Source organism: Artemia sp. Qi Xiang Cuo, chromosome 12 (assembly GCF_049724085.1).
Source record: "Artemia sp. Qi Xiang Cuo chromosome 12, ASM4972408v1, whole genome shotgun sequence".
Taxonomy (NCBI): domain Eukaryota; kingdom Metazoa; phylum Arthropoda; class Branchiopoda; order Anostraca; family Artemiidae; genus Artemia; species Artemia sp. Qi Xiang Cuo.
In genome coordinates, this window is record NC_142805.1 from 42,856,457 (window position 1) to 42,883,662 (window position 27,206).

A 27,206-nucleotide genomic window follows, 5' to 3' on the forward strand; every position below is an offset into this window, starting at 1 on the left:
CAGAAATTCCAACTTTTTGTAAAAGCTAGAATTGAAAAGCCCAGATAACTTGATTGAAAACTGTTTTCCTAGTTCTGTCTAAAAAGGGAAGAGCAGCTCTTTTATCTTTTTTATTACTTGTGATCATGCTCATTGTCAGATATTGACTGTTTTTAGTTGGTGACCTGTTGTTTCCTTAAGTATCTAAAATGTTCCAAGAAGTAGTTTTTTTCTATAATAAATATATTTTGACTAAAAATTAGTGGGACTGCTTGGCCCTCAATATCTACTGGGATTCATTTGGATAATTAGCAAAAAGCATATGTCAGTGTTCCCCCCTCCCTTAGGTGAGTTGTTAAATATTAAATTACACTTTTCAACAGAAAAGTCTGCTGAACCTCAATGCTTCATTGTCATTAGCTTAAATTTCACAAGTACTTAGCTTTTAGGTTCTATCTATTGTTTTGCTTATAAGAATATTTATTATATAAATGTTTCATTCTTGGCCCTTATACATACTTCTTATGCAGGGTTGAATTGAGAATGCAACAGCAATACTTGAAGCTCATTGGACTCAGATGCTCAACAGATCCTGAATTTTACTCCTTTCCTTTAGGTTTTGTTCTGCCCTTCTGGTCATGTACTTGATGACAATTGCTGCAGATAGTTTTAAGAACATGGTTCATAAAAAAATGCAAGAGAAATAAGATTCAAAATGTGAATTTAAAAAAGTCACAGATAGAAAAATTGACAGCTAATATGTGCCAATGCATTGCTGAAGTTTGGGACAAGATTGTTATAAAAGAAAAGATTCTTTTCTAGTTTTGTACTTAATTGAGGAAAACAATAAGATTTCTGAGTTGTTTTAAGTTAATCTTATGTCCCTTCCATGATTTTCATGCTGTTCATAAAAAGCATCCAACCCAAATAAACCTTAAACTGTAAAAATTAGACAACAATTTGAATAATATAGTCGGTTGTTTTGCAATCAGTTTTTGTCCTCGTCTTTATTAGTTTGCCAGAGTAATTACAGATGGAACATACGCCATGTAGTCACTACATAGTACAAATACCATCCTTATTTTCTGAGAATTAGAAGCATAGGCTTAAAATTTGAAAATCCTTTATTTATTATTATTACTAATCTATAAGGATATACTAGTAAATTTATTCATTGTATGCTCTCTACTCCAAGGTTCAAATTTTTTGTTTTTTAATGATTTTTATTTGGATGTTTACTGTACTTTTTTTTTTTAGCATTGATAAATCAATTTCTAATATGCTTATGGTATCTTAACATTGTAATCAAATTGACACATATATTTATTACTGGTCTTGAGTCCGGTAAGCCTTGGTTCTTAATGATTGGTATCCTAACATGTTATGATCAAAACCAACAAACCACACCTCAGACTGTAGTTTGGTTCTTTTAGCTCATTCTTTAAAAAAGAAGCAAATTGACATCTCTAAAACAGAAATTCCAAACACAGAGAAGCAGTTATCTGGGTAGATCTAAACTATGTTTAAGACTTGGTAAGATTCTTCTGCTGGCTATTGTTGCTCTTTTGTGTCTCCTGGAAGACCCTGACCGATTCTTAGTACATTAGCTAATATGGAAGAGATTTGGCTTTATTTTAGGCTTTTGAGATAAGAGGTCAAGGGATTGGAGACAAAAGGGCCAAAATGATTTAGTGAAGTTCAACATTAACCAAGGTTTAGTCCAATGTCCCTTCAAAAATTCTATCAATTGAGTTATCAAACTTACAGCTCTACTTGGAATTCTGCATATATTTGGAGAATGATTGGAATAAAAACATGAAACAAGCAGCCTTGTTATTTCTGGATAAAGCAAAAGACTTAATAGCATGCTCTCATAGGACTTGTTTTTATCTGATCAATAAAAAATATGCCTTTGAAACAATAAATATTTGCTAAGTATGCACTGGATTCCTAATGGAAAGTTAAAAGTTGTTTTTAGAAGGGTTGATCTGTATGCTTCAATTCTTGCAGTTTTTCAAACAACTAGTTATAAAATTGGGCACCCAACTTGGAAAGTAGTACTATTCTAGCAAGGGGAGATGGGTTTGCTAAAAATACAGAAAAGTTTCAAAAATGTTAACTCTGAATTTTGAATTCAAAATGTTTTTTGGTATCCTGTTTGTTTTTCCTTAAACTATCGATATGATTGCTAGGCTGCATGTCCAGCGCAGTAATTTTGATACGCCTGTAAATGTATTTAATTTTTTATTATACTTCTTTTACACTATCCTTGTTTTTACACATCATCCAATCTAAGTTTGATCTTTGAATTATTTGCCAATCCTCAATATTATTCAGTCTCAATTTTGAAAGAGATCCAACAACTCCTAACGAAGCTGCTGCTTGGAAACTTGCAGTAATAGTAAAACCCGGGTCATCAACCTGGTATTGGCCAAAGAAACAGCACCGCGAAGCACGAAACAGGGAAAAATAAAGTAATAGACAAGCGATTTTCTGAATTGTTTTTTAGAGTAATTTTTTCTATTCATTTCAGTTGATTCGCGTCAGTGCAATTTATTTTGTTTATTTATAACCCACACATTGGAAAATAAACAGTAAAGGTGGAGTAACAATTAAGAAAAAAATATGTATGCCCAATGACAAAAAAAAATGGGTATGGACATGTTGAGGCAGCGAGTATAGTTATATCCGAGAGTTTTGTTTTCTGTATTTCTAACTTCGAAACTATATCAAAAATATAAAACTTATTCACCAAAATCTGGTTTTTGTCCATGATGTAACTCTTCCATATGGAAAAAAATTACTAAATTTAACGTAATCTGTTCAAATTACCTACCTCAAGAATAGGGAAATGACCTGAAGAATAAAGGACTGTGTGGTCACAAAGACTGGAGTAAAGTTTGACCTGATGAAATTTTTTTGGGGGTTTGCAACAATCTTCAGATAAACAATCTCGATATTTTTATCAGCATTGAAAAGTGTGCTGATGCAGACTCAAAAGAGTATTAGTAATCGAGGTACCAAGACACCAGATGCAGTCTACTGAAGGGGAAGTGAAATTCTTACAAAAGAGGGAAGTAACAGTAACACAGTTACGGCAGAGAAACTCGCGCCTATCTTCGAAGCAAAAGGCCAATATCAGAAAAAGCAGGAGAAACAGTAGAAAGCTTGCGGGAAAAACCATATTTGGAATAACTAATCAGAAGCAGGTCGTCAGCATATGCAAGATATGAAACATCTGCAAAACCAGTAAGGCCAGGATCTTAGCCAGAGCACTGGAAATGCGAATTTTAAAAGGGTAGGGGATAAGCCCCATCTCTTACGGCCCTTTGTACCTTTATAGCAGCACCTGGTTCAATGTTAAGTTGAAGAATAGAATTTGAATGACAGAATTTTAGAAGCTTTATACAAGGCTAATTCAATAAGCAATGATAAAAACCGATGTAGCTAAAAAAAAGATGTGTTTGATCACTTCAAAAACAGACTACTTTTCAACACAGTCCCCAATAATATTTATACGCTTTTCCCATCCTTTTTGTTTGGTTTGACCTTGAAGCTGATTTTTTCATCTGATTTTTAAATTCTTCAGTGGATTTTAAACGTTTTCCGCGTGCACCCTTTTTAGAAGGATCCAAACCAAACGAATATGCCAGGCAAGATCAGAGATGTAGGGGTGATTTAAAACTGTTTCTAAGTGTTTCTTGATTTACCAGTGCCACTTATGGTGGCGCATTTCATGAATAAAAGTCACATCTTTAGTCGAGAGTTCACGCCGTTTCGTTTGAACGGTAGGGCTTATTTTTTGTAAGCATGTCAGTGTAATTCTGATGGCTTCTCAATGTGTAAACTCTTGTGAATTTTAGGATACTGTAAGCCTGACTTAAGGCCTGCTATTTGAACACAACTTTGTAGAGTGACCAAAGTTGTGGTTTTTCTTCATGACAGTGCGCACTCACACATGGTACTGCTAAATCAAGAAACAACTCACAAACTGTGGCTGGGGATCCCTCCAAATCGATCCTACCCCTACTAAGCCACAGCAATTTGTCTAGTTAATGACTGAATAAACTTCTCAACTGAAATATTAACGTCAAAATCATGAAGAGAATAAAGGAGCTGATTAGACCATTCGAAAGATCTTGGACATGAATATAAAAAACATTTTCCTTGGAAGAATCGTCAAGGAGACAAGAAGATAGAATCATGTGCGCATACTGACTACTCACCTCAGGCCAGAAGCCAAACTGGTTCTCACTGGAATTTTTATTTTTAATTAGAAGGTAGAAGGATATACTCTAAAATGTTACTAATATTGTAAGAAATAGTAATAGGTCTATATGAAGAACACTCGACTAATGATTTGCAGTGTTCTAGAACTAATGAAGCTGATCCACACAGAAAACTAACAGGTACGCACAAAGTACTGAAACACATTTGAAAAGAAGTTTACTGTATTGGTTATAGATTATAGAAGCTATAGTTGGTCCAAAATTCAACTTTAACTAATTCTACAACTTACAGCTAGGAAGTAGTTGAATAATTGATGGGTCATTTTTAGTCCTCAAAGAATTGAAGTAAAAGAATCCCAAAACCATTGCTTTTTCCAATATACTGGTAGAGCTGACAAAACAACATCTTATCGCGCCATGCATTACCTTTTCACTCAGCAAACTCAAACAATTTGATTTAATTTTTTTTTATTATCAAAAAATAAAATGCAAAAATAATTGGAAGTCTTAAAATGACCGCCAAATGTCTGGTGGCATTAAACAATCCAACAAAATTGTAAAAAAAAAAAAATTATGCAAAAAAGAGCCACCACTAGGATGTTAGCCCTAATGCTCGCTGGCCATATAAGTAGAGGTATCTCTCGATTTATTCCGATTAAAATACTCCTGTTGTTTCTCTTGCTTATTCAGAAACTTTCAGAGAAAAATCCAGCTTGAAAATGCTTAAATTACGGCTGCTTTTTACGATTTCTTGGCATAGAAATAATATTGTGTAATAATTACCATAATCGTGCTAAAACCACTCCTAAAGAAAATATGTCATCAGGGATATTGTGAGGAAAACTAAATTGGAAAACAATTAACCTACATAACATATAAGTTCTGTCAATGATATATTTTCTTTGTATCTTTCTAGTTTTCAATGGCCTTCAACAATTACATTGGATTTATTTTTGTTCCTATGTCATTTCAAGACTATACGAGCTATTTCCTCTGATTCCCTTTCATGAATTGGAGGCTCGTAACACGAAAAGCGGGCTCTTTCACCTCTTTTATAATGCGACTGTGACACTGCTTCCTATTTATAATGTCAATGAACTAAGGCAAAACTCTTTGGCACTTTTTTTTTATAACTCTTTGGCACTGTTAAAGCTAAATTAAAGTGTGAAACGAATTTGGCACTCTGAATCTACAGTCCACGCATCTATGAGGAGCTTGCAAAAATAATCCAGGAGACTGGTGAATTTTTATAACGTTTGGTCTTGTTAACTGTAGCCTACTCCGATGTAGTTCGTCCACTGTAATCTTGATAATACCCTTAGAAAGGGTTGGCAGCATTCATTTTAATTGCAACAAGGTCCATGGAAGAGGAAGATTAAACATATTATGATCTGTGTTGAAAGCTGCAAAGCTCGTGGAATGTTACTAAACGAGAAAGTAAAGCAATAATTTTTTTGAATGATGACAGGAATTCTTAAAAATGAACTATCATACTTGTTAGAGGCAATTAAATCAATATACAAATTTTAAACTTTAACAACGAGAAAGAAAAACCAGACATAGTTAGATTTAAAAAAAGGACAAATATGGAATGAAGTCTAGTCACTTAACAAACATCAGATTTGCAAAAACGAATTAAATCAAAGCAATAAGTAAAGTCGTGCCAGATAAAAAGCAATTGCTTAAACACAAACAAAATACGCAGAGTATTTGAAAAAAAATCATGCTGGTTAGGTAAATGCTAGGGATATTTATCATGCCGAGTAGCGGTTCTGCAGTTGTTTGAGTCATTTATTAGTATGCAAATTGGGGGCTTTAGTAAAGAAGAAAAAAAACATTCCTGTGTACATGGGAATAAAGGTAGGAGAATATCTTTCTCCAAAGGAGCTTTCTTAAGAAAAGCTTAAAGGCTTTTGGCCTGAAGCTACGTCTTATTCGTATTTTCAGCAAACCCCCTCCTTCCCTAGAATGTCTTCTGATAGCTAAGACTCAGGAGTTTGTGCACATATAATCTATATTTAATATCGTTGTTAATATATTATACATATGTAATATCGCGGAGATTTGCCAATTTTTTATATACGCTTTTGGCTCATTACTTTAAACCGATGTTGTTTTTTTATTCTTTATTTTCTATTATAGATAATAATGTTTGTAATCTAATTCTTAATAACGGGGTTAAATATCATGAAGTTTACCCCTTCTTTTCTGTTTATTCTTGTATTAATGTACTTGTTAAACTAAAGTTCGAAAAATACGTTTCTTGGAATTTAGAATCGTTTGTACTGACTATGGATAATGTAATAAAGGCTACTTTTTAGTTGTTTATCCAAGATTAAAGCTGGGACCGAAATACTAACAATTTCAATGCTCGAATTCTACCTGAAGAATATATTTTTCAAACGAAAAATCTATTAGAATTTGGTTAACTTCACACAGCTATGTTTTCGTGTCAGAGCATAATGAAAGCTGGAAAAGTTCATAATTGTTCACATCAAATTGGTCCGTCGTGTCCGTAAAAAAAAAGAACACAGTTGAGAATATGAGATTGAATAGAAAGAATCGAACCATTTTTTTTGCTCGACCAGAGAAATCTGGCATAAATTCAACATTTGATGACAGGATAGCTCCTCTCAAATAACGAATTTTTTTTTTAATTTCAGTTTTTCCCCCAAAGTGTAATAAAGGTTATTTAAGATATTACAATGCGGTTGGTTATACTTCATGGATCGGTAGAAAGAATAACGAATGTGCGAACCGTAAAATCTTTGTCGTGTGTAAAAATACAACTGTATAAACAGCCTTACCAAACTATATGGTATTCTTTTGCAGTTAATTGGGTTCTTTTTCTAGGTGCTGCTGTTTTGGTAAATCGTATCTGCCTCTGTTTTTGTCCTTTTTCTAATGTTTATTTCTTATTATAGGTAGCCTATTTTTACTATGTTCAAATATTCCGAATTACGCCGGAAGGCTACAAACTTTAGGTAAATCTGCTTGTTTGTGTTTATCAGCGATGTGGGGGTTTTCTACCTGCTCTTATGACCTTCTTTAAATAATCTATAGTAATGAGCCGAATTACAATTTGCTTTTGTTGGGCTCAGTTGGTCTAAAACTTAGAAGAAAGAATACGACATTTTAAGGCATGGGCTGTGATATAGAAAAAATGAATGGGAGATTCAAAAAAGGCTTCTTCTAATAATTAACGTGGAGATAATTATAATTCGTAATTTGGCTTATTTATGCCCGCTTTTTGAATCTCATTGGGTTCTGCGGTTGAACAATTTCCTGCTGTAAGAATTATACTCTACTGTATATTCATTCCTTTATTCATAGTTGATTTGCTATTCATTTTTTGTCTTCTTTTCTTCCTTGAATTATCTACTTTCGTCTTTATTGGATGTGCTTTCTACCATAGGATGAGGATTCCCCACATGCGAAGTCTGAGAAAATGAGGAATGGAGATTCAGTTCGGAGAGATTCCGATCGCGGGAGATCAACAGATAGGTAAGCGACTTTTGTGTTGCATGAAAATCCTAGTATCGAAATGAATATAGGCCAAACCTGTATCAGTTAGTTAACGGGAATAAAAAATAAGATCAAACTTAGTGACTAAGAGCTATTAAGCTTTGTATTTGCACTTTATGTCAAAGATTACAAACATTTAAAAAGATTGGAGATGACATAAGGCAAAATTTGTTTTTTGATATAAGTGATAAATTGAATTACCTTTGGACTAACTATCAGTGACTAAGAGATATTGAATTTTGTATTTGCACTTTATATCAAAGATCATAAACATTTGAAAAAATATGAGATGACATCATGTAAAAACCAAGATTCTTTTATCGAAATAGTTGGTTTCATTATTTTTTCGGTTATTATTGGTATTTACTATTAAGGACTATTGTTGTTTTAATCAAATTTTTATGAATTTAAGAATTAACATTTTCATGTGGGGATGAACTATAATTGATTAACTTTTTTTGTACTGCGTGATAGAATATATCTTATCCTTGTTGGCTAAACATATTGTTCAATTTATTGAATTATATCATCAAAAAGAATTATATCATCATTGAATTATTGAATTATATCATCAAAAAGAAAAGATGGGAGCCGGACATATCCAAAGAATGGTACAGTTATTGTTATGATATTTGTGAAAGTTGCTCCTTGAATATAGTTTAAAACATATATAATGTTTAATACTACCGTAATATTGCTGGTTTAACTACTAATGCTAACAACTTACCGTAGCACCAAGCCGCCTGAGGCTAACACAGCTACACACGTTCCTCCATCCCAATCTATTCAAAGCTTCCCTCTTTACACTCTCCCAGGAAGTTACCATTTCCCTTAAGTCTTTCCTTGCGACATCCTTTCACCCCATTTGGAAACGACCCGCGTTTTGTTTGGCCCTAGACGGCTGGCTGACAAGGACAATCTTTGGCAATTTCTAATCCTTCTTCCACAAAACATGCCCTAGCCATCTCGTCCTTTCTCTCATTATAGCCCTAGAAAGCGGTATTGAACCAGATTTTTTGTACAGCTTACTATTTGAAATACAGTCAGTCAGTCGGGTACCTAAAACAATCCGTTGGCTATTTTTCTGGAAAACATCTAACAACTCTTCTTCCGTGTTTTGGAGTGCCCACGCTTCAGAACCATATTTGACCACTGTCATCACAGTAGCTACAAATCTTCTAATCTTGGTTCGCAGACTTATCTTCCTATTCTTCCAAAAATTTTTTAACTGTGAAAAATCCTCTGGGCCTTTTTACATCTTCGCTGCACCCACCGTCTTTACTAACCATACTACCTAAGTAATTGAAGCTGTCCACTTGATTGATCTTCTCGTTACCCAACATCACCTCTTCACCTCCACTTATTCTTAGTCTTTGAAAATTGAAAATCAAATATTTTGCAGAAGGCATCAAGACATGCCTAATTGTAGAAAAAAGACAAGGCAGATAGTCCGAGTAATTGAGAGGCAAAAATGTTTAAATGGTACGGGTAAATGGTGGGAGTAAGTATGACTCTTATTGGACAATAGAAGGCACATTTCAAAAATGATAATCGGTAGATGAATAAAGCAGAATCTCAGCCATTGAATAATAGCAAAATTTGTGTCTTGATTTGAAAATTAAATCTGAAGGACTGCAGAAAAAGAACTTAGCAACAAGAATCTTAATATTAATTCTGTTTTTATTTTAGTCGTGATGCTGACTTAAACCGAAGCCGTGACCGAGATAGAAGCAGAGATCGAGGCAAGAGTAAAGACAAAGATCGTGATCGAGACAGAAGACATGAAAGCTCTAGAGACAGAAAAAGACGATCACGAAGCCGTGATCGACGAAGATCGCGATCCCGCGATAAAGTAAGAACGCGTTCAAGAAGTCGTGACCGAAAAAGGCGTTCTAGAAGTCGCAATAGAAAGAGGTCAAGAAGCCGTGACAGAAAACCAATACCAGGAGGTCGAGATAGGAGACGATCCCGAAGTCGCGATCGAAAGTTACGATCTAAAAGCCGAGAAAGAAGGTTTTCTTTCTTTTCATTCTTACTTTTCCTTTAATGAAACGAAGTTAATTTTTCACAGTGATTTCATGACTCAACGATTACTATCATAATTGTAAACAAAGGGCTAGGATCCCCCTTCTCAGATAAAAAAAAATGCCTTGTGGTTTTTATTTTGTTCGTCTTTAATTACTTAGCATATTTAGGTAATTACATGAATATTAAAATTAAAATATAAAAAAAACACGTATACTATTTGTATATGTTAACAAACCGAAAATACTTTGCCTTGCTTGAGTCTTAACAAGGGTTTAGTTATACACTAGACCCTAACAAGGGTTTAATTAATATTATCATTGTGCCACAACAGAACGGCCTAGCCACATGTATATTTAAAGGTATTGCTGTTTCGCTAGCTAACTATGCTGATGATATCCTTGATGTTAGTAGAACAGCCTTTGGAATTGAGAAAAATTTTAGAATTCTCAATAGGAAGCATAAACGTATTTGTCTTCGATTTAATGGGAGTAAGACTGAGTTCCTGGTGTTCAATCACCGTTCAGGTTGCCCGACAAATTTTCAATTAGGTGAACATGTTATTAAAGCACAAGACACACTGAAGTATCTTGGTGTATAGATTGGGTCAAATCTTCACGCCACGCGGCAACTTTTGAAAGATTTGTTTTGCCAGAAAATCTAGGAATGCGTATGGTTTACTAGTTGCGTTAAAGTTTAAATTTAACCTCCGTATCTTAGCTAGCGTTTATAATGCATTTGCTGTTCTGCATCTACTTGCCCTTGAACCATTTTGGTCTCTTCATACTGCTTCAGATATTAAGGATATACGGAAGTGTCTCTACAAGTATACGAAATATTTGCTACGGCTGCCCTCTGGACTAACAACAGCTCCCTATCCTCGTGGTGTGGAGTTGCTAGTCCAGTGTCCGCGGTGCAGGAAAGAAACGAGAGATATCGGAGGCAGATTATTGGTGAAAACGCCTCTGAAATTGTCCTTCGTTGATAATGTGTTTGCTCTTACATATAACTGCCCTTATTTGTTTTTTGTTGTTTTCTTTTTTTTCTGTCAGTTCTTCTTTGATTTGATTTTGTTTGTGTCTGTCAGAATTTATTTGTTTCTTTCCCTTTTCTTTCTTTATACTCAATCAGTGTTGCATTTTACATTTATGATGGGCAATAAATTTATACATACATACATACATCTCTGATTTTTCAATGTTCTTAAAAATCATTGTACCACCAGCTAACCCCTCTCTTCCCACCAGAGAAACTCCATCTCTTTTTGACTTTCCATCATTCCCTGGCGTTTCCTGCTATAAATAAAAAAAAACAAGTTTTTTTTAACTGAAAGTAAGGAGTGACGTAAAAACTGAAAACGAACAGGAATTATTCCGTATATGAAAGGGGCTGTCCCCTACTCAACGCCTCACTCTTTACGCTAAAGTTTTTCATTGTTTAAAAAAATAGAGTTGTGAGAAAGTCAAACTTTAGCGTAAAGAGCGAGGCGTTGAGGAGGGGACAGCCCCTTTCATATACGGAATGATTTCTGTTCGTTTTAAGTTTTAACGTCGTTCCTTACTTTCAGTTAAAAAAACTTTTTTTTTTATTTAGTTTTTGAACGTTTTTGAATTAATAAAGGTTTTGATTTTGGCTCACCGTACATGAATAATAAAAAAAAAAAAGATTAATTTTACTTTTATTTGGTTAAATGGCTTTCTCGAAACCTGTTTAATTTTATTTACGAACGTTTTTATTAGTAATAAATATACGTAACGAACCTCTATATTGTTTTGTCTTTAAGACGTTCATTAGGTGGTTTGCCCCCTGGTAAAGACTTCGGTCTTCAAGCTGAAGCTCGAATTTTGTTCCATTGTTTTAAAAATGACCCCTTAATCACAGATTTTAGTAATAGTAATAAATAGATCTTATGAAATTACTGAATAATCAGGTTTAAAGAGCGAGGTATTGACTAGGGTATGAACCCAATCCTATACGTAATGTTTTCTGTCCTTTTAAGTCTTGATGTTGCTCCTTTCTTTCAGTTAAAAAACTTGTTTTTTTTATATATAATTTCTGATCTTTATTTAATAAGGCTTGGAAATCCGGCACCCCTTCATAGCAATGTCTCTTCTCCCATGAAAACTTCCTTCATGGTAAGATCCTCCCACATAACCCCTGATCCACTCCCCCCACCCCCCACTACCAGAAAAAATCCCCTCTGAAAACGCATGTATACTTCCCAATAACCAATACAATATGTTAACATTGGGTAAAGTTCATAACTTTCAGCCCTCCCCCTGGGGACTTCGGGGGATTAAGTCATCCTAACAGACATATTTATCATATTTTCAACCATGCTAAACAAAATGGCTATCTCAAAATTTTGATCGGGTGACTGTGGAAAAAAATGAGCGTGGAAGGGGGACCAGTTGCCGTCCATTTTTTTTGGTCACTTAAAAAGGACACTAGAACTTTTAATTTCCGTTCGAAAGAGCCCTCTCAGGATATTCTAGGACTACTGGATCGATGCGATCACCCCTGGGAAAAAAAAACAAACAAACAAAATAAACACGCATCCGTGATCTTTCTTCTGGCAAAAAATACAAAATTCCACATTTTTGTAGATAGGAGCTTGAAACCTCCGCAGTAGGGTTCTCTGATACTTTGAATATGATAGTGTGATTTTCATTAGGGTTCTATAACTTTTAGGGGGTCTTTCCCCCTTTTTTCGAAAATCAGCCAAATTTTCTGAGGCGTTTAACTTTTGATAGGTAGGACTAAACTTGATGAAACTTATATATTTTAAATCAGCCTTAAAATCTGTATCTATTGGTATCAAAATTCCGTTTTCTACAGTTTCGGTTACCATTGAGCCGGGTCGCTCCTTACTTACAGTTCGTTACCACGAACTGTTTAATCAAATCAAAATGTGAATAAAATGAAAAGAGTAGTCCTATCTGTGATCAAAGCAGATTAACGACACAATGTATCTTGATTGTTTTTGGAATGTGTGATATGTATATGCTCTCATTATGGTGCTTATGTTTTACAGTGATTGGTTTGAATACTTGATTAAACTAGTGTGAACGACAATTATTGAAATTGAATATTAAGAGTAAAGCTAAGGGTATTCGATAAAACTCGTTATCAAATATATTTATATCTATCGCCAAAATCCTTAAGTATCAGAAAAGTGACTCACGTAAATTCTTGTTAATATGATCGTTTATAAATGTTCATATTATTATGATCGAGTCATCGTTGACAGTTAAGACGCTCGCATGCCGAAACGTTTGACTACGTGGAACAAATTGAATAAAAGCGGCAAAGAATTTTTTTAGAATTTTATCTTTCTTAAATAGTAAATTAACTTGAATAGTGAATAAATACCATGTTGGGATGCCTTTAAAAGAGAGCTCCTTAAAAAATTTTCTTGGTTCCAATCGTGATTGTCTTTCCCTCCCCTTTTTAAGATAACATCATTGCCCTTGGAAAAACTGATTAGATATTTCAAATAAAGAGTAGCTGTTGCAGAAGTAATAAAATAATCAATTGAAATCATAAGAGCAATGATTTAAGGGTTTTAAATGAGCCATAAGTAGAATTTGCGTGACATGACTGGTAATAAATTTTTAAGAAAAGAAAATTTGAAAGCATTTAAATTACATCAAACTCTGGTTGCTTTAATGCTCAATTTAGCAATGAACAAACATAAGCAAATGCTAAAACTTTGCTGGGATGGAAATTTAGGAATGGCAACTGTATGCAGGGTAGCTGTGACGATGATAGACACGATGGTGGGGGTTTACGAGGAATTTTCTTTGAACAGTTGGATGTGAAGCTGGAGAATTTAGAATCACAAGAGCCACAATCAACTTATAGGGAATGAATTTGCGTAAAAACCAGCATGAATCATATTACGAATAACTTGCGCAAAAACTGTTTACAATGAGAAAAAAAACGTATTATCCTAGATGTGATAAAAAATCCTTCCCTACTTCCTTAGGACAATCAGTTGTCATGTCAAAAGAATGAAATAATATTAGAAAACCCTTGCTGCGTTTGAGCCGAATGCAACTTAATTATGAGCAATGGACTCTATTCATCCTGCGAATAAATTATTTGAATTAAACAAGATCCATTGCAGGCTTAGAAATGACATAAGTATTGAAAAATAAAACTATATTAAAACCCCTAACAGAACATTTGCCAGATTTATTTAGTGTACTTAGTTCAAGGACAATTTATTTCGTTCATTTTGGATTTTTAATATGTGAACCATTTTTTTGTTGTTATCTTTGTTTTTGCTCATGGTTTCAAGCCCTGAAAATGTTTCCAAGTTGATTTATTTCTTAAATTGGCTTAAAAAGAAAACGATACGGGGCTACTGAGTATTAACAGACCTTATAAATTCTAAAACTAAAAAAGAACCCTTAGTCTTAGCCACATCCTGTTTGTTGACTTGCCTCATTTCTTCGTTTTTCAGAATTGACTGTTTTGAAAAGGAAGGTAGAAAATAAGATAAATAAAAGTTTTTATCATTATATCATTATGTGGTATATTAAGACCATGCGGAGTGTTTCTCGTTTTTAGTGATGTCTGAAAACAGGACTTTAAAAATACATGCCATAAATATTTTAGAAAATGTCTACCTTAAATCTCGTTGACTTTTAATATTTACTTCTTTTATATATTTTTTTGTGACAGATCGAGGCAAAATTTGAGAATTTCATAAAAGAAGGCAAAATTTGAGAAATTCACAAAATAAAAGATGAGATTTATAAGCAAGCAGTACTTCTGTGATTGTACTTAGGGTAACTAGCATACATTCTGAAAAAAAACAAATCTTGAAAGTGGTTTGAAAATGTAGTCATCTAGTTTTTTCGGTCAATAAAAGGAATCCTTGTTTTATTAGAATCTAATTTTGATTTTTATGAATTTATTTGTGAAATACCTATCGTTTAAGTTTCCTTTAAATTTCGATAAAGCGGCATTATAGAAAAATGATTCTTAAACTAAAAGATAGATCTATAAAAATGTCATTCTGACAGGATTTAAGTTAGAAATGCTGGTTTTCCTTCAATCTTCTTTAGTATTTCTTAGCGTAATGCTATCTTTTACGCAGGGAAAGACGGAGAACAAAAAGCCGTTCAAGAAGTAGAGGAAGATATGAGGGTTTCGGTCGGACTTCTCGAGCCGCAAGATCCCCTTCACCAACTGGGTATGTCTTCTTTTTTATGTCTTCATTGTTTAGATACCGACCATTGTACAAGTTTGCTGCATAACACTGCCCAAAATTTCCGATTATCTGACAGTTTTCATTGCGAAATTCACTTTTATAGGCTATTTATGGTAAATTAATGACTATATATATATATATATATATATATATATATATATATATATATATATATATATATATATATATTTCTAGACAAAGATATGATTTCCAAAAAGCGTTTGTTAAGCTCTTCTCAAAGGAGGATGTCAAAATTTATGCTCTGCTTGATACTTCTTGTACAAGTAGTTCACTCGCCTTGGCGAATCATGATGTTTCCCACGCCTTTGACACCCTGATCCGCCCCCTTATGGTTTTAAGGGCTGTTGAAAGAGGATTAAATCCGGCTATCATTAGATCTCACGGATATGTATGCTAAGCTACGAGTCGATCTTAAAATCCCTCTTAAGCAAGATGAAATGGCAAGGCCACTGGATAGAAATATACTAGTTAAGAGAGGAGCCAGGCAAGGTGCAATTGCCTCACCTTGTTATTTCAATAATCATGTCCTCGAAGCTCAGGACCAGTGTGAGATGTCTTGCGTTCTCTGGGCTCAATATCGCCTTAGTCACTTATGCTGATGGCATTTTTTAACATTAGCCGAACTTTGGACAAAATTTCTGAAACTTTCCAAAAACTGCAAGCAGAATATTTAAAATCTGGTCTTGAATTTAACGCTGCATAAGTCTGACGTCGTGCATTTTAACTGGAAAGGCCCATTTCCTCATGAAATTGTACTTGGGAATTCAAAGATCTGCCCGTCTGACCAAATCGTTTATCTTGGTATTCCCATTGGAAATGAGGATTTCGAAAATACGGCCGTCGCTGGGATCGCCAGTGGCTGGAAATGGTGGAGCCTGCCACCCTCGAGCGAAACCTATAGAAGGAGACATGGTTTCATCTGCTAGGCGCCACGATGAGTCTGGATGCGGCTTGAACATGCAACAAGTACAAGTAAGTACATTGGAAATACCATTTCTCATACTCGTAATCTCCTAACAGAAGTCATCAAACACCGCATATATGCTGCCTATGCTTCCATAGTCTCTGCTAAGCTTCGTTTCAATCGCCGTGATCTCGCAACGCTGTTAAACACTGTTGCTCTCTCTCGCATCCTCTACATTGCACCGTTCTGGAAGATTCTTACAAATGTTGATAAGCTGAAAATCCGTTCCACGTTTTTTCTGTTTCGCAAGACACCTACTGAGATATCCAACTTGGACAGCAATTCAAAACTCGTCAACAGTCTTTACTTAGCAGATCTTACTATAGCTGTTGCTAAACTTCTGCAGAAACACAACCACAATATTTCAAGATATGCTTGGAGCCGACTTGTTCAACTCTAGTTGCGTCGTCATAGTTGTATAATGATATTTTGCTTCTTCTTTTTCTCTTTGTAGTGCTCCAGGCGGGTTTTCAATAAATAATAATCGTAATAATGGTATTGGAAATGCATTGCCCGGCGGATTACCCCTTTAAGCTGCTCAGAAAAAGATCTTTAGCTGATATTTTAAGAGTTAGTGCAAATTTCCAGTACAGATGTTGATAATAAAATAATTAGGTCCGCAAAATTGTGAATCTGTGGCACTTAGAGAAAGGGACCTCAGTTTTAATGGAGATTAGGAAATTATTTTGATGCGGCTGGTCTTTTTTAGCTTGACAATTTGCCTGCACAGAAGGACAGAATTGAAGGGACCTGCCCCCACCTAAGAGTGATTCAAACGACCCCTTCCTCTATTTGTTTGAACATTTTGGGCAGAAATGAAATACCCAGCTTAGACTCTTCCTCCCTCCCCCAGTGGCGGTTCTGGTTTTTCTTGCGCTCAGGGCAAAATCTTGGTTAGAGCCCGCTCCCTTTCTCCCAAAATTTTTCAGGCAAATTTGTAACAAAATTTTCATTCATTAACAAAATTTCGCCAGCTGCGCCCTTTAATTTATTTTCGATAAAAATAAAATTAAAAATATAACAGGATGATTTATAATCGTTAGATTATTTGTTTGAAAGAATGCGCCCCTAAAATATCTGTGCCAGGTACAAGTACCCCCTCTGCCGCCGCCCTCCCCTATCTTTCCTTTATATTAATGAGCTAGAAGAGATAAGTCAGAATGTTGGGGTTACTCCTACTATAGGGAAAGATATTTTTATTGTTTTACTCCTCAACAAAAAAAAAGTTTGTCATTGTCCCATAACCCATTGACATCTTCTTGGAATTCTTTGCTATTCTATTTAAGAGTTTCAGAGTCATTACCAATTAGTTTTCAAAAAGCTGCACGTATTGCTCGTTTTTCATTAGTTGCTGCAAATCTGTACAAAACATTTAAGTTACGCATGTGTAGGCCTATATCATGTTGGGATGTAATAACAGGAATATGGGGGTAACAATTTAAAGAGAAAACAAAAAGTCTAGTGGGCTGCTTGTCACTCTTTTTTTGGTCCATGCGCACGGTTTCTGTTTTGGCTAAACATCAATTTAAAAATTAGGAGGGGTCAGTAAACCATCCAAGAATTTCCTACTCAATAAAAGAAATGAAAACAATATCAAAACTGCTCATCTAAATAGATCCAAATCCGTTTTATCAAAAAACAAAAAAAAACTAGGACCACAATGAAACTTTATTTTTGTCATAGTACCTGGTATGCAAAGAATTTGAAATTTTTGGATTGGGCTACAGTTTTATCTCTGACACTGCATTTTGATTTTGAATCTTCTACTCTTATAATATTAACACCTTATTGTTTTTCCAGGCCAAGATACCTTTTTACTAGTTTGTCGGAATTTGCCATTACAAATTCAAGGGTTATAAATTCAAAAGAAGAATGGCTAAAATGACCTTGGCTACGATAAAAAAAGAACTTCTCAGATTTAAAACTGACATGAAATAACCAGGTAAAGCTGACAAAGCTTATTCCCATTGATAAGATACGATGATTTCTAACGAGAAAAAAATTATTTTTTCGAGCCTCTAAGCTTTGGGGGAATGTGATAACAAATTGAATTATTGAAACGCCTTTTTCTTGTTCCTTTTAGACTTCTTGGGCCTAACGAGGATTTGACACCAGAGGAAAGAGATATGCGAACTGTTTTGTGTCTACAATTAGCTGCAAGAGTCCGGCCCCGTGACCTCGAGGGGTTTTTTTCTTCTGTTGGAAAGGTATTTCTATATTTTTCTTCCTTTTTCGTACGCAATCTATTTGAATTTTTTATATGTCGCCATAGCCAAAATCAATGAGTATCTTTACCCCTCCCCCTTATAGAATGGGTGGTTTTGCTCTTACGAGTCATGCAGTGGGTCCTTGTATATTCGGTGTATTTGCCATGCTCACTTTACAAAAGATAGAGCAGACATAATTGAAACCAAGAAATGTTGTGTTTGAACTTGCATAAGAATTAATTGTATTTTTGTTTCTATGCACGAAAATAAAGCTAGAGACTAAATCTTGTCACCTATGTTAATATCATAATTTGTGTTATTTTTTAGAAGTCTATAAATAAGAAGTTTGCCGCAAACAGCTTCGAAAGTTTGATTTTCCTCTACTGTAAAATGACAAAAAGCGATTTAAATTGATAATTCAATGTTTTTTTTTTTTTTTTTTTTATCCCACACGCAGATTGATTTTGACACTTTTTTTGTATTATGCACGCAATCGACCGCCCTCTCTCAATGCACTGTTAAGTGGGAGTTTCTAAAAAAAATTCAGATGTTTAAGAAGATATAGTGGAAGTCTCCATCGCTTAGATTCTTCAGTTTTAGCTGAAACTAATAAAAAAAAAGTGACTTTTATGTTTGACTAACTTCCGTGCAAGTCAACCACATTTAACTGATTCTCCATGCAACTGAACCCTAATGCAGTTGAGACAGTGCTTAACGGGATCTCCTTACAGCTCACCCAGCGTGCAACTCACCCCTATTTAATTGAGGCCTCGCACAACTGAATCCCCATGTAACTAAGCCCCCATTCAATTTGAACCACATGTAACTCAGCCCCATTTAACTGAACCCTTGTTCAACCGAGCTCCCGTGCAACTCAACCCCATTTAACTGAACCCTCGTTCAACTGAAACCCCAGTTTAATAGTTTCTGATTATGGAGATTTCAGTGGTAGACATTTTATGGTTGCAAGCCTTAACACTCCAGAAATGACACTAAAATCACATTTTGGTGCCATAAGGCCATTTATTATGAATGTCATGACGAAACTATACAAAGCACGTAAATGTAAATATTAGCTTTCATATGACTTTAAACAGCTCTTTACAATGTTCTAGTGGTACCGGAGAAATAAAACAGAAAAAGGGAGACTTATCCGCGTTTCCACCTCTTTAAAAATTCCACATGAAGGTTTAGTTTCACGGGATTCAGTCGCGTGGGGTTCATTTAAACGACGTTTCAGTTGCACGAAGTTTGAGTTGCATGGAATTGAGTCGCATGGGCATTCAGTTGAAGGAGGGTTCAGCTGTACATACAGTCTATATTGCCCAGGAGTTTTTTTTGGGGGGGGGGAATTTCCAAGAGTGGAATTCTTTGGGGGGAGTTTCTACCGGAAAAAATTCTATCTGGGCGAGAGGCTTTCGGAAGCATTTCAAGGATGATTTGAACAATAACCAAAATTAAATAAAAAAGGAACTTTTTCAAATGAAAGTATGCTAGAGAAAATTTGTTTGGTGGAACCAACCGCAAGAAATATTCTGAGGAGAATTTTCAGTGAGTGACATTGTTTGGGGAAATTTACACAGGTAAAACTCTTCACCTGGCCCGCTGCTCTCTCTCTCTCTGCAATACTCCAATCTTTGCGCTAGAGTTTGACTTTTTCTTCCAATTCCTTAAGAACGACTTTTGAAACACAAAAGTCACTTTGTGTGACTTTTACACTACAAATGGCAACACCAGTTTGTAAGATTCTTGCTCACCCTCCTTTTAAGGGTGTGCGTCCTACTGAACGTTCATGTAATTCAACCCCTTGCAACTGAAACCCATGTAACTGAAACCTCCTGCATCTGACCTCAGGTGTAACTTAACCCCGTGTTATTCAGCACCCATGCAACTATTGTGTAACTTAACCCTCGTGCAACTGAACCCCATTTAACTAACGGAAGTGTAGTAAAAAAAAAGTTTGAGAAACCCTCGGAAAATGTCTGAGTCAAAACAAGCTTAGCTAAATCAAGTCGTGCACAAGCAAGTATTTTGAAGGTTCACTTGAACTTCGAAAAGGTTGGTTCTACACCCTTATTTGACTAAATGTGTTCCACAACACCGTTTTAATTGCTGTAAGCCAATTTGAATGGCTTCCGGTTATGTCAAGTTGTATTGATTTAAATGAAGTGTTTTTTAATATAATTTATTGATTATTTTCACTTTTTATACTTAAAAGCGTGACGAAATATTACTTTCTTTCTTATAAAGAAATAAGAAAAAATAATGCGCAAGTAATAAATATATAGAAAAATTGGCATTTTGACATTTGAGGAAATTAGGGTACAAATAACACAGAGTAAATTTTTAGACACGTTCCAGTCTGTCGTGGTGACGTCTATATCTAAGAAACACAGTGAACAATAATAATAAAATAAATCTTGTCAAAGAACTGGTTAAGGAAAAAAGTGGCAGCAAATATTTTTTTTTTTTTTTTTAAGATGTTAAAACGAGTGGACTCTTCGATCCCATTCTTGCAGAATGTTCCACACAATATGAAACACCGAAGAGAAAACGAGGAAAAATAGCCAGTAAAACATAGAAGAAAACTGCAACTATTGTGATCAAAACCTCCGCTCAACCGTCTTTAGTGCAGAATGAAAATACAAATAAAAGTACACAGGACAAAATAAAAAAACAAACACAGAACTAAAAGAATAAGACCCTTTTAATGTGATTTGAAAATACAAATAAAAGTATACAGGACGAAATAAAAAAAAAAAAAAAAAACCTTAAAACAAACACAGAACTAAAAGAATAAGACCCTTTTAATGTGATTTGAAAATACAAATAAAAGTACACATGACAATATAAAAAACCAAATCTTAAAACAAACACAGAACTAAAAGAATAAGACCCTTTTAATGTAGCGATGAAAGTGTAACCGAATAAAATATACAATAGTGAATGGCATTTCAAACTTTCAGTTTATGTAAAGCTTTTTTAAAGGGTAATCGGTGAACAGGCATGGTATTAATAGAGATAGGCTGATTAGACGTTAGAGAGATTTAGATTCCGACAGAGTATGGGTAATTTGAATATTTTTCGTGTTATGAAGATGGCTGTTATGCTTATAAAAGACAAAAGATGGCGACCAAGGGCCTTGAGCAAGTTACTGTGCAGCTGAAGAAGAGGTAAAGATTCAACGGAAAGCACACGAAGGGACCACAAACACCACAAAATCTCACTATCAGCCAAGAGCCTAGCCAACTATACCTGCACACAGAGCATAGAAATCGACATCTATCATCTTATGTTTGAACTCCTATAGTTAAAAAATATACTTAAAATTATATAAAAACAGAAAATTTTTATAAAACAACTAAGCCAGTGGGTCATTAACCCGCTGAGTAAAGCGAAAGTACACGAGTAAAATAGCACTTCTGAAAAGCCTACCTACTGTGAACCAAAAGAAGAAAAAGTGATTAACAGCTTAGTTGTCGAATCTGATTAGAATTTCATGTTTTATGTTAAACTTTTGAAAGTGGTTTCAAAAAACATGAATGAGTTTACATCTATAAAGTGGGGAAAATTGCGAAACTAAACATTGAAACAAGATTGTGAGAATGAACTGAGGAAAAATGTATTTGAGCTATCTTAGAGCGCGAAGACTCATTAATCCCTTCGTTAAACGAATATAGCGCTTAAAAGATGAGTTTTCATTAAGAAGAATTCCCAAGAACATTCTGAAGAATCTCTAAGAGGCCCCAACAACATTCTGTTTGCAGAACGATCATTCCTCCTCGGTACTATTTTGCCACTAATAAAATATGCTAGAAGAAACACACCCTACCTATCTCTGGTTTGGCCCTGTTCTCAGAGCGGATCTCCAGGTGAAAAATGTAATAACAATTTCAGGAAGATATTGTTTTTAACAGCGCATAGCACTTGAATCATTTTCATCATTAAAGTTTTGTAGCTTTCTACACTCATTTTCGCCAAGAAACCGGTGAAGATTTGCCATGGAATAGCATCTTGCTCTTCAATGCGTGTTCTGGGAGAGAGGGAAATATATTGGAAATGTCTAAATCACTTTCGTTACTTAGTTCAATGCTGCACTCAGCCTCCTTTCTTGTCTCTGTTTTGGATCAATTTATATTGACATGATGTGTTTCCAACTACTTGAATAAAGGTCTAAATCTGAGTCCCCCTCAAATTTTTGATTTGTGATTAAGATGTAATCACTCTCTAGCATAGTTTTTTCTGTTTTTAAATTAAAATCTAAAAATAATTTATTATTACGGTATTCTCGGTGATTACCATTCATTACAACTGCAAACCCAAAGTTTGAAAAATTTCCGTCAAAGAAAAAAGTAGCAACGACTCTTAAACAATTCTATAGTAACTGTGTTTTTTTTTGTCTTAGGTAGGTTGCTGAAAATTTGAATGGTGAGCTTAATCCTTATTTACACTTCGAAGATTTTCTCGGTCCTTTGAGGAGGGTCTCTTGTTTGTTTAATCATATAATTTTTTTGGTTTTCAAAATTTAAATTTTGCAACTACTGTTAGTCACAAATATCATCTAATATACTATTATTGTCCAAATAAGTTGTAATGCTACTACTACTCAAAGTTCCACGCAGCACGAATCCGTCTGAGGCCAACACAGCTACGTAAACTCCTCAATCACAATCTATTCAAAGCCTCCTCTTTATAACCTCCCAGGAAGTTCCAATTTCCCTTTAATTTTTCTCTACGACATCCTCCCACTCCAGCCGAGGACGACCTACTTTTTGCTTAACCCTAGACGGTTGGCAAAAAAGGACAATCTTGGGCAATCTGCCATCTTTCATCCGCAGAACGTAACCTAGCCATCTCAATCTTTCTCTCATTATAGCCCTAGAAAGCGGGATTGAACCATACTGTTCGTACAGCCTGCTGGATGAAATATTGTCAGTCAGTCGGGTATCCAAAACGATCCTTAAACAATTTCTCTGTAAAACATCTAGCAAATCTTTCTCTGTTTATGGGAGCGCCCAAGCTTCAGAAACATACTTGACCACTGTCATCACTGTAGTTTCCAAAATTCGAATCTTATTTCGCAGACTTATCTTCCTATTCTTATGTTTTCAAGCCTCATTAGTTTTTCTCTTGTTCCTGACTGCATAGCTCGTGCGGCTACTCATGTTGCTTAATTGCTTAATATTCTGTTTAATTCTTATATTTACTACTTCTCGTTCAAAGTCCTCAATAATGATTATTATTTAGTACACGGAATTGCTCACTTTTGGCTTAGATGTCTCATTTATTTGCCACAGCCAAACCAACTATCCCGCTTTCCCGCATGGTTCAATCCCGCTTTCTAGGGCTATAATGAGAGAAAGATTGAGTTCTTAGATGTCTCATTTATTTGCCACAGCCAAACCAACTACAGTTGTTTGTCCTACGACAGTCCTTCAAGGTGATCCCCCCCCCCGCTATAAGAAGCAAAATGAATGCTTCCGAGAAGACCACTAATAGTTGCTATATACCTTTTCAGATGATGCCGTGAAAGGAGCAAAAAAAAATTATGTAGAAAGCACACGCATGTTATTTATACGTATCAATATTTCTTCAAAGAAAGTAATACTCTGTTTAATTCTTATATTTACTGCTTCTCGTTCAAAGTCCTCAATATAATGATTATTATTTAGTACACGGAATTGCTTATTTTTGGCTTAGATGTCTCATTTATTAGCCACAGCCAAACCAACTACAGCTGTTTTTCCTACGACAGTCCTTCAAGGTGATCCCCCCCTCCGCTACAAGAAGCAAAATGAATGCTTCCGAGAAGACCACTAATAGTTGCCATATAGCTTTTCAGATGATGCCGTGAAAGGAGCAAAAAAAAAATTATGTAGAAAGCACACGCATGTTATTTATACGTATAATTATTTTTTCAAGGAAAGTTAAAACTTCTTCATATGTTTTCAGGCCTCAGAAGTTTTTTTGCTTGTTCCTGACTGCACAGCTCGCGCGGTTGTTCATATTTCTTTTAATTTTATGCAATTGAACTGTCTAATATTGTTTTTATTTTCGTAATTTTATTTAATTCATGGTTTTGTAGGTCCGCGATGTTCGGTTGATAATGCACAACAAAACGAAGCAGTTCAAAGGGGTGGCCTATGTTGAATTCGTAGAAGAAGAGTCAGTGCCTCTGGTAAGAGCAGTACGATTATGTCTTTGCCGCTGAGAGGCTGGCAAATGATTAGTTAGTGTTGAGGGCCGAACGCTTATTTGTCGGCCTCCATTAGAATTAGAGGCACACTAATCATCAGAGTTGTCATTTTTCGGTATTTTTATTTTTTGATAAAATGAATAGCAATCATAACCGTGTTTTCAAGTCGTACTGCCGCTGGAGGGCTGTCGTCTTCTGCGCCATTAATCTTTTCAATTGAATTGTGTGTCTCTAATTCTAATATTTTTAGGTTAGAGATGTTCGCTTGATTATGTGTAACAAGACAAGAAAGTTCAAAGGAATTTGCTACGTAGAATTCGTCGACCCTGACAGTGTCCCTTTGGTAAGGCAGCCGGGATTTATTCTCATTCTAGAGTATCGTAATTGATGAGTAATACTAACAATACTCCAATGAATCTTCCTTAGTTTTTATTTGATTTTAAAGAAGAAAGGATTCATGCTCGTTCTCTTATTTTTTTTATTTTTTTTTTTTTATTATTCCTGAATGGCATTTGGCTATTTAAGTCTAAAATTTGTGCTAGAAAAATGACGGCTGGAATTATTAAGCAAATGGACCAGTTTTTGATGTCAAAATATTTATTAATTTTGAGGTAAATCTGTCTTAAGACTACACTGGCTTTACATGGCGTTTATAAAAATAGAAAAACGAATTAAGAAACCAAGAAACGAGGGTTGTTTGTAGCCAGTGGAGGTGAAGTGAAGCGAAAAGACAAAGCTGTTATTTTAGCAATTTATCAATGTAAACTTAATACTCAAGATAGTCGATTTGTGGGACCGTTTCTTACCCCGTAGTAAAGAACTGATCTTCCCCAGTATATTGTATATACCATTCATCTTCCGTATTGAAATACCGTGCGTTCTAAAACTGTATTGAGGCTTCTGGCGAAAGAAGAAACTTCTTTTGGGGTGGCGGGGGGAGGGGGGTCAAAACCAATTGATCAAATTCTAGGGGGAGAGAGGGTTTTGTTGCTCTTTTTAATGAACATTCTAAAAACAAGTCATTTTTTCAACAAAAATACCGAAGAAGGTGCTTCTTGAAATCTATGGAAGAGCATAGCTCTAGGGATTGCCTGCACCCATGAAGAATACTTTCATCAATCCCTGGTCATAAAGCAGCTTCAAAAGACGAAAGAAAGAAGAAGAAGGAGATGCTTGTCGAGGAGTCTAATTCAAGTAACATAAGAAGAAATGCTCTTTGAAATTTGCTTTGCAGTTTTTTTTTTAGATTGAAAAATAGGCTGAAAAGATGTCTCAGACATACGGAGATAGGAAAATTTTCCTAATTTGAAGCAAGTTGTGTCTACTCCTTAAGGATAAGTCTATGTAATATAATTTTTTGGCTTGGTGAAGGGATTGACCTGAAATTACATAATACGAAGATATAAGTATCTTTTCCTTTTTGTGCAAGCTAGAGCTGTACAGTGCTCGCAAAATCGCATGATTAGTAATTAAGGAAGTTTGTCGGTACTAGACCCTTAAGGGTCAAACAGGCGCTGCTGATCTCCGTTTTTTGCCTTTTTTTTGGAAGTGCAATTGGGGGCCAGCCATCCTGTGCTTTCGCACGCCCTTCCTGCTTAATTTCTCCGGATTTCTTCAGGTACCCATTTGGAGCTGCGTCGACTCTGGCACGGCTGAGAAGAGTCACGTCGCTATGTCACGCATGTTTCATGAAAATCGTATATATCACGGGGAGCATAAAGCATATTGAATTAAAATAAAGAGAAAATTAAACTTTTTTAAGGGAATGCAGGAGAGAAATGCAACTTAACTTCTTTTTTTAAGAGAACATTTCCCTGTATTTTCTTTCTTTTTAATAAAATGTGGAGTTGTACATAAAAGTATGATCCTAAAATGAGGTACAAACTTCATAGTCAAGAAATGCCAGTGTTGGATATTTTTTATTCAGCTTCATCAATTAAGATTAGAAAAAAAATGTCATTTAAGGTAAAGTGTTGTCGCAAAGCCGCATTTAAAAATCACTCCCTATTTAAAAGTCTTGGAATGGGTTGATCAGTTGATTTTTTTTTTAATTGAAAATGACTGAAAAGAACGCACGTAATGTGAAGTTTTATTCACATTACGTGCGTTCTGCTTCTACCATTCACTACTGCTTCTCAAGTGTCACGAAAATCGCATCAACTGACTTTCTGGGGACTCCTGTCGAATCGCAGAACTGCCTTGTACGAATGTGCCTGTAAATGGGGTAAAAATAAGATGCTATAAAGATTATGTTGCATATATCTGTATGGCTCAGTTATGTTTAGTCAGTTCAGTTTATTACATGGCTAGTATAATCGAACGTAGGGTCTATTACATGCGGTCATTGTGGTCTATTACATGACTAGTACAATCGAAATAACGCAGGACACATAAAATAAAAACTGAGTTGTTGAAAAATCCTTGTGGTTGCTTCATTGAACTTAATTTTCTATTAACGTTTGATCTTGGATAAATGTTGGTTTAATTTAAGAATACAAAACAATGTTATCATAATTTGATCTGTTGTATATAAACAAAATCTCTCACTAATTTCCATGATGTCTGGATATTTGATATTTGACTCTTGTAGATCCTGTTATTATTTAAAGGAAAGGTTCTTGCCATTATGGTTTTCCATTATCAACTTGTATTTGTTTTCCAGGCTCAACAAGCTATTTTCTAAGTGAGACAATTCGCGTCCCAGCTTTCTGCTGAGATCAAAAGCCAATTTTTAAGTAATTGCTGCTTTGGTAGCCAAAGCAATAGGTAACTTCAGATTACTCGTACTGTCTGATCTGTATATGCTAAAAGGGCACTATTCAGGCTAAGGATAATGAAC

The 27,206-nt window shown here is 35.1% G+C and overlaps 2 protein-coding genes across 9 annotated transcripts in view; one reads left to right on the forward strand and one right to left on the reverse strand.

The window, feature by feature from the left end:
- Caper (RNA-binding protein 39-like protein Caper) overlaps nucleotides 1-27,206 on the forward strand; it is a 47,516-nt gene that overhangs the window by 9,796 nt on the left and 10,514 nt on the right. For 3 of the 6 annotated variants that reach the window (XM_089098164.1, XM_089098165.1, XM_089098166.1), the window contains exons 3-7: nucleotides 7,624-7,712; nucleotides 9,423-9,746; nucleotides 14,866-14,961; nucleotides 18,048-18,171; nucleotides 24,257-24,349. In XM_089098164.1, coding sequence (XP_088954290.1) covers nucleotides 7,624-7,712; nucleotides 9,423-9,746; nucleotides 14,866-14,961; nucleotides 18,048-18,171; nucleotides 24,257-24,349 — 726 coding nt within the window. Of the gene's footprint in view, nucleotides 1-509; nucleotides 7,193-7,623; nucleotides 7,713-9,422; nucleotides 9,747-14,865; nucleotides 14,962-18,047; nucleotides 18,172-24,256; nucleotides 24,350-24,617; nucleotides 24,711-27,206 lie in introns of all 6 variants that reach the window. The other 3 variants (XM_089098168.1, XM_089098169.1, XM_089098167.1) reach the window with 3 other exon arrangements.
- The window catches only part of LOC148946144 (G patch domain-containing protein 11), a 29,027-nt gene continuing 28,157 nt past the window's right edge, over nucleotides 26,337-27,206 (reverse strand). For 2 of the 3 annotated variants that reach the window (XR_016142573.1, XR_016142571.1), the window contains exon 3: nucleotides 26,337-26,580. The gene's annotated coding sequence lies outside the window, so the exon portion shown is untranslated. The remainder of the gene's footprint in view (nucleotides 26,581-27,206) is intronic. The other variant, XR_016142574.1, reaches the window with a different exon arrangement.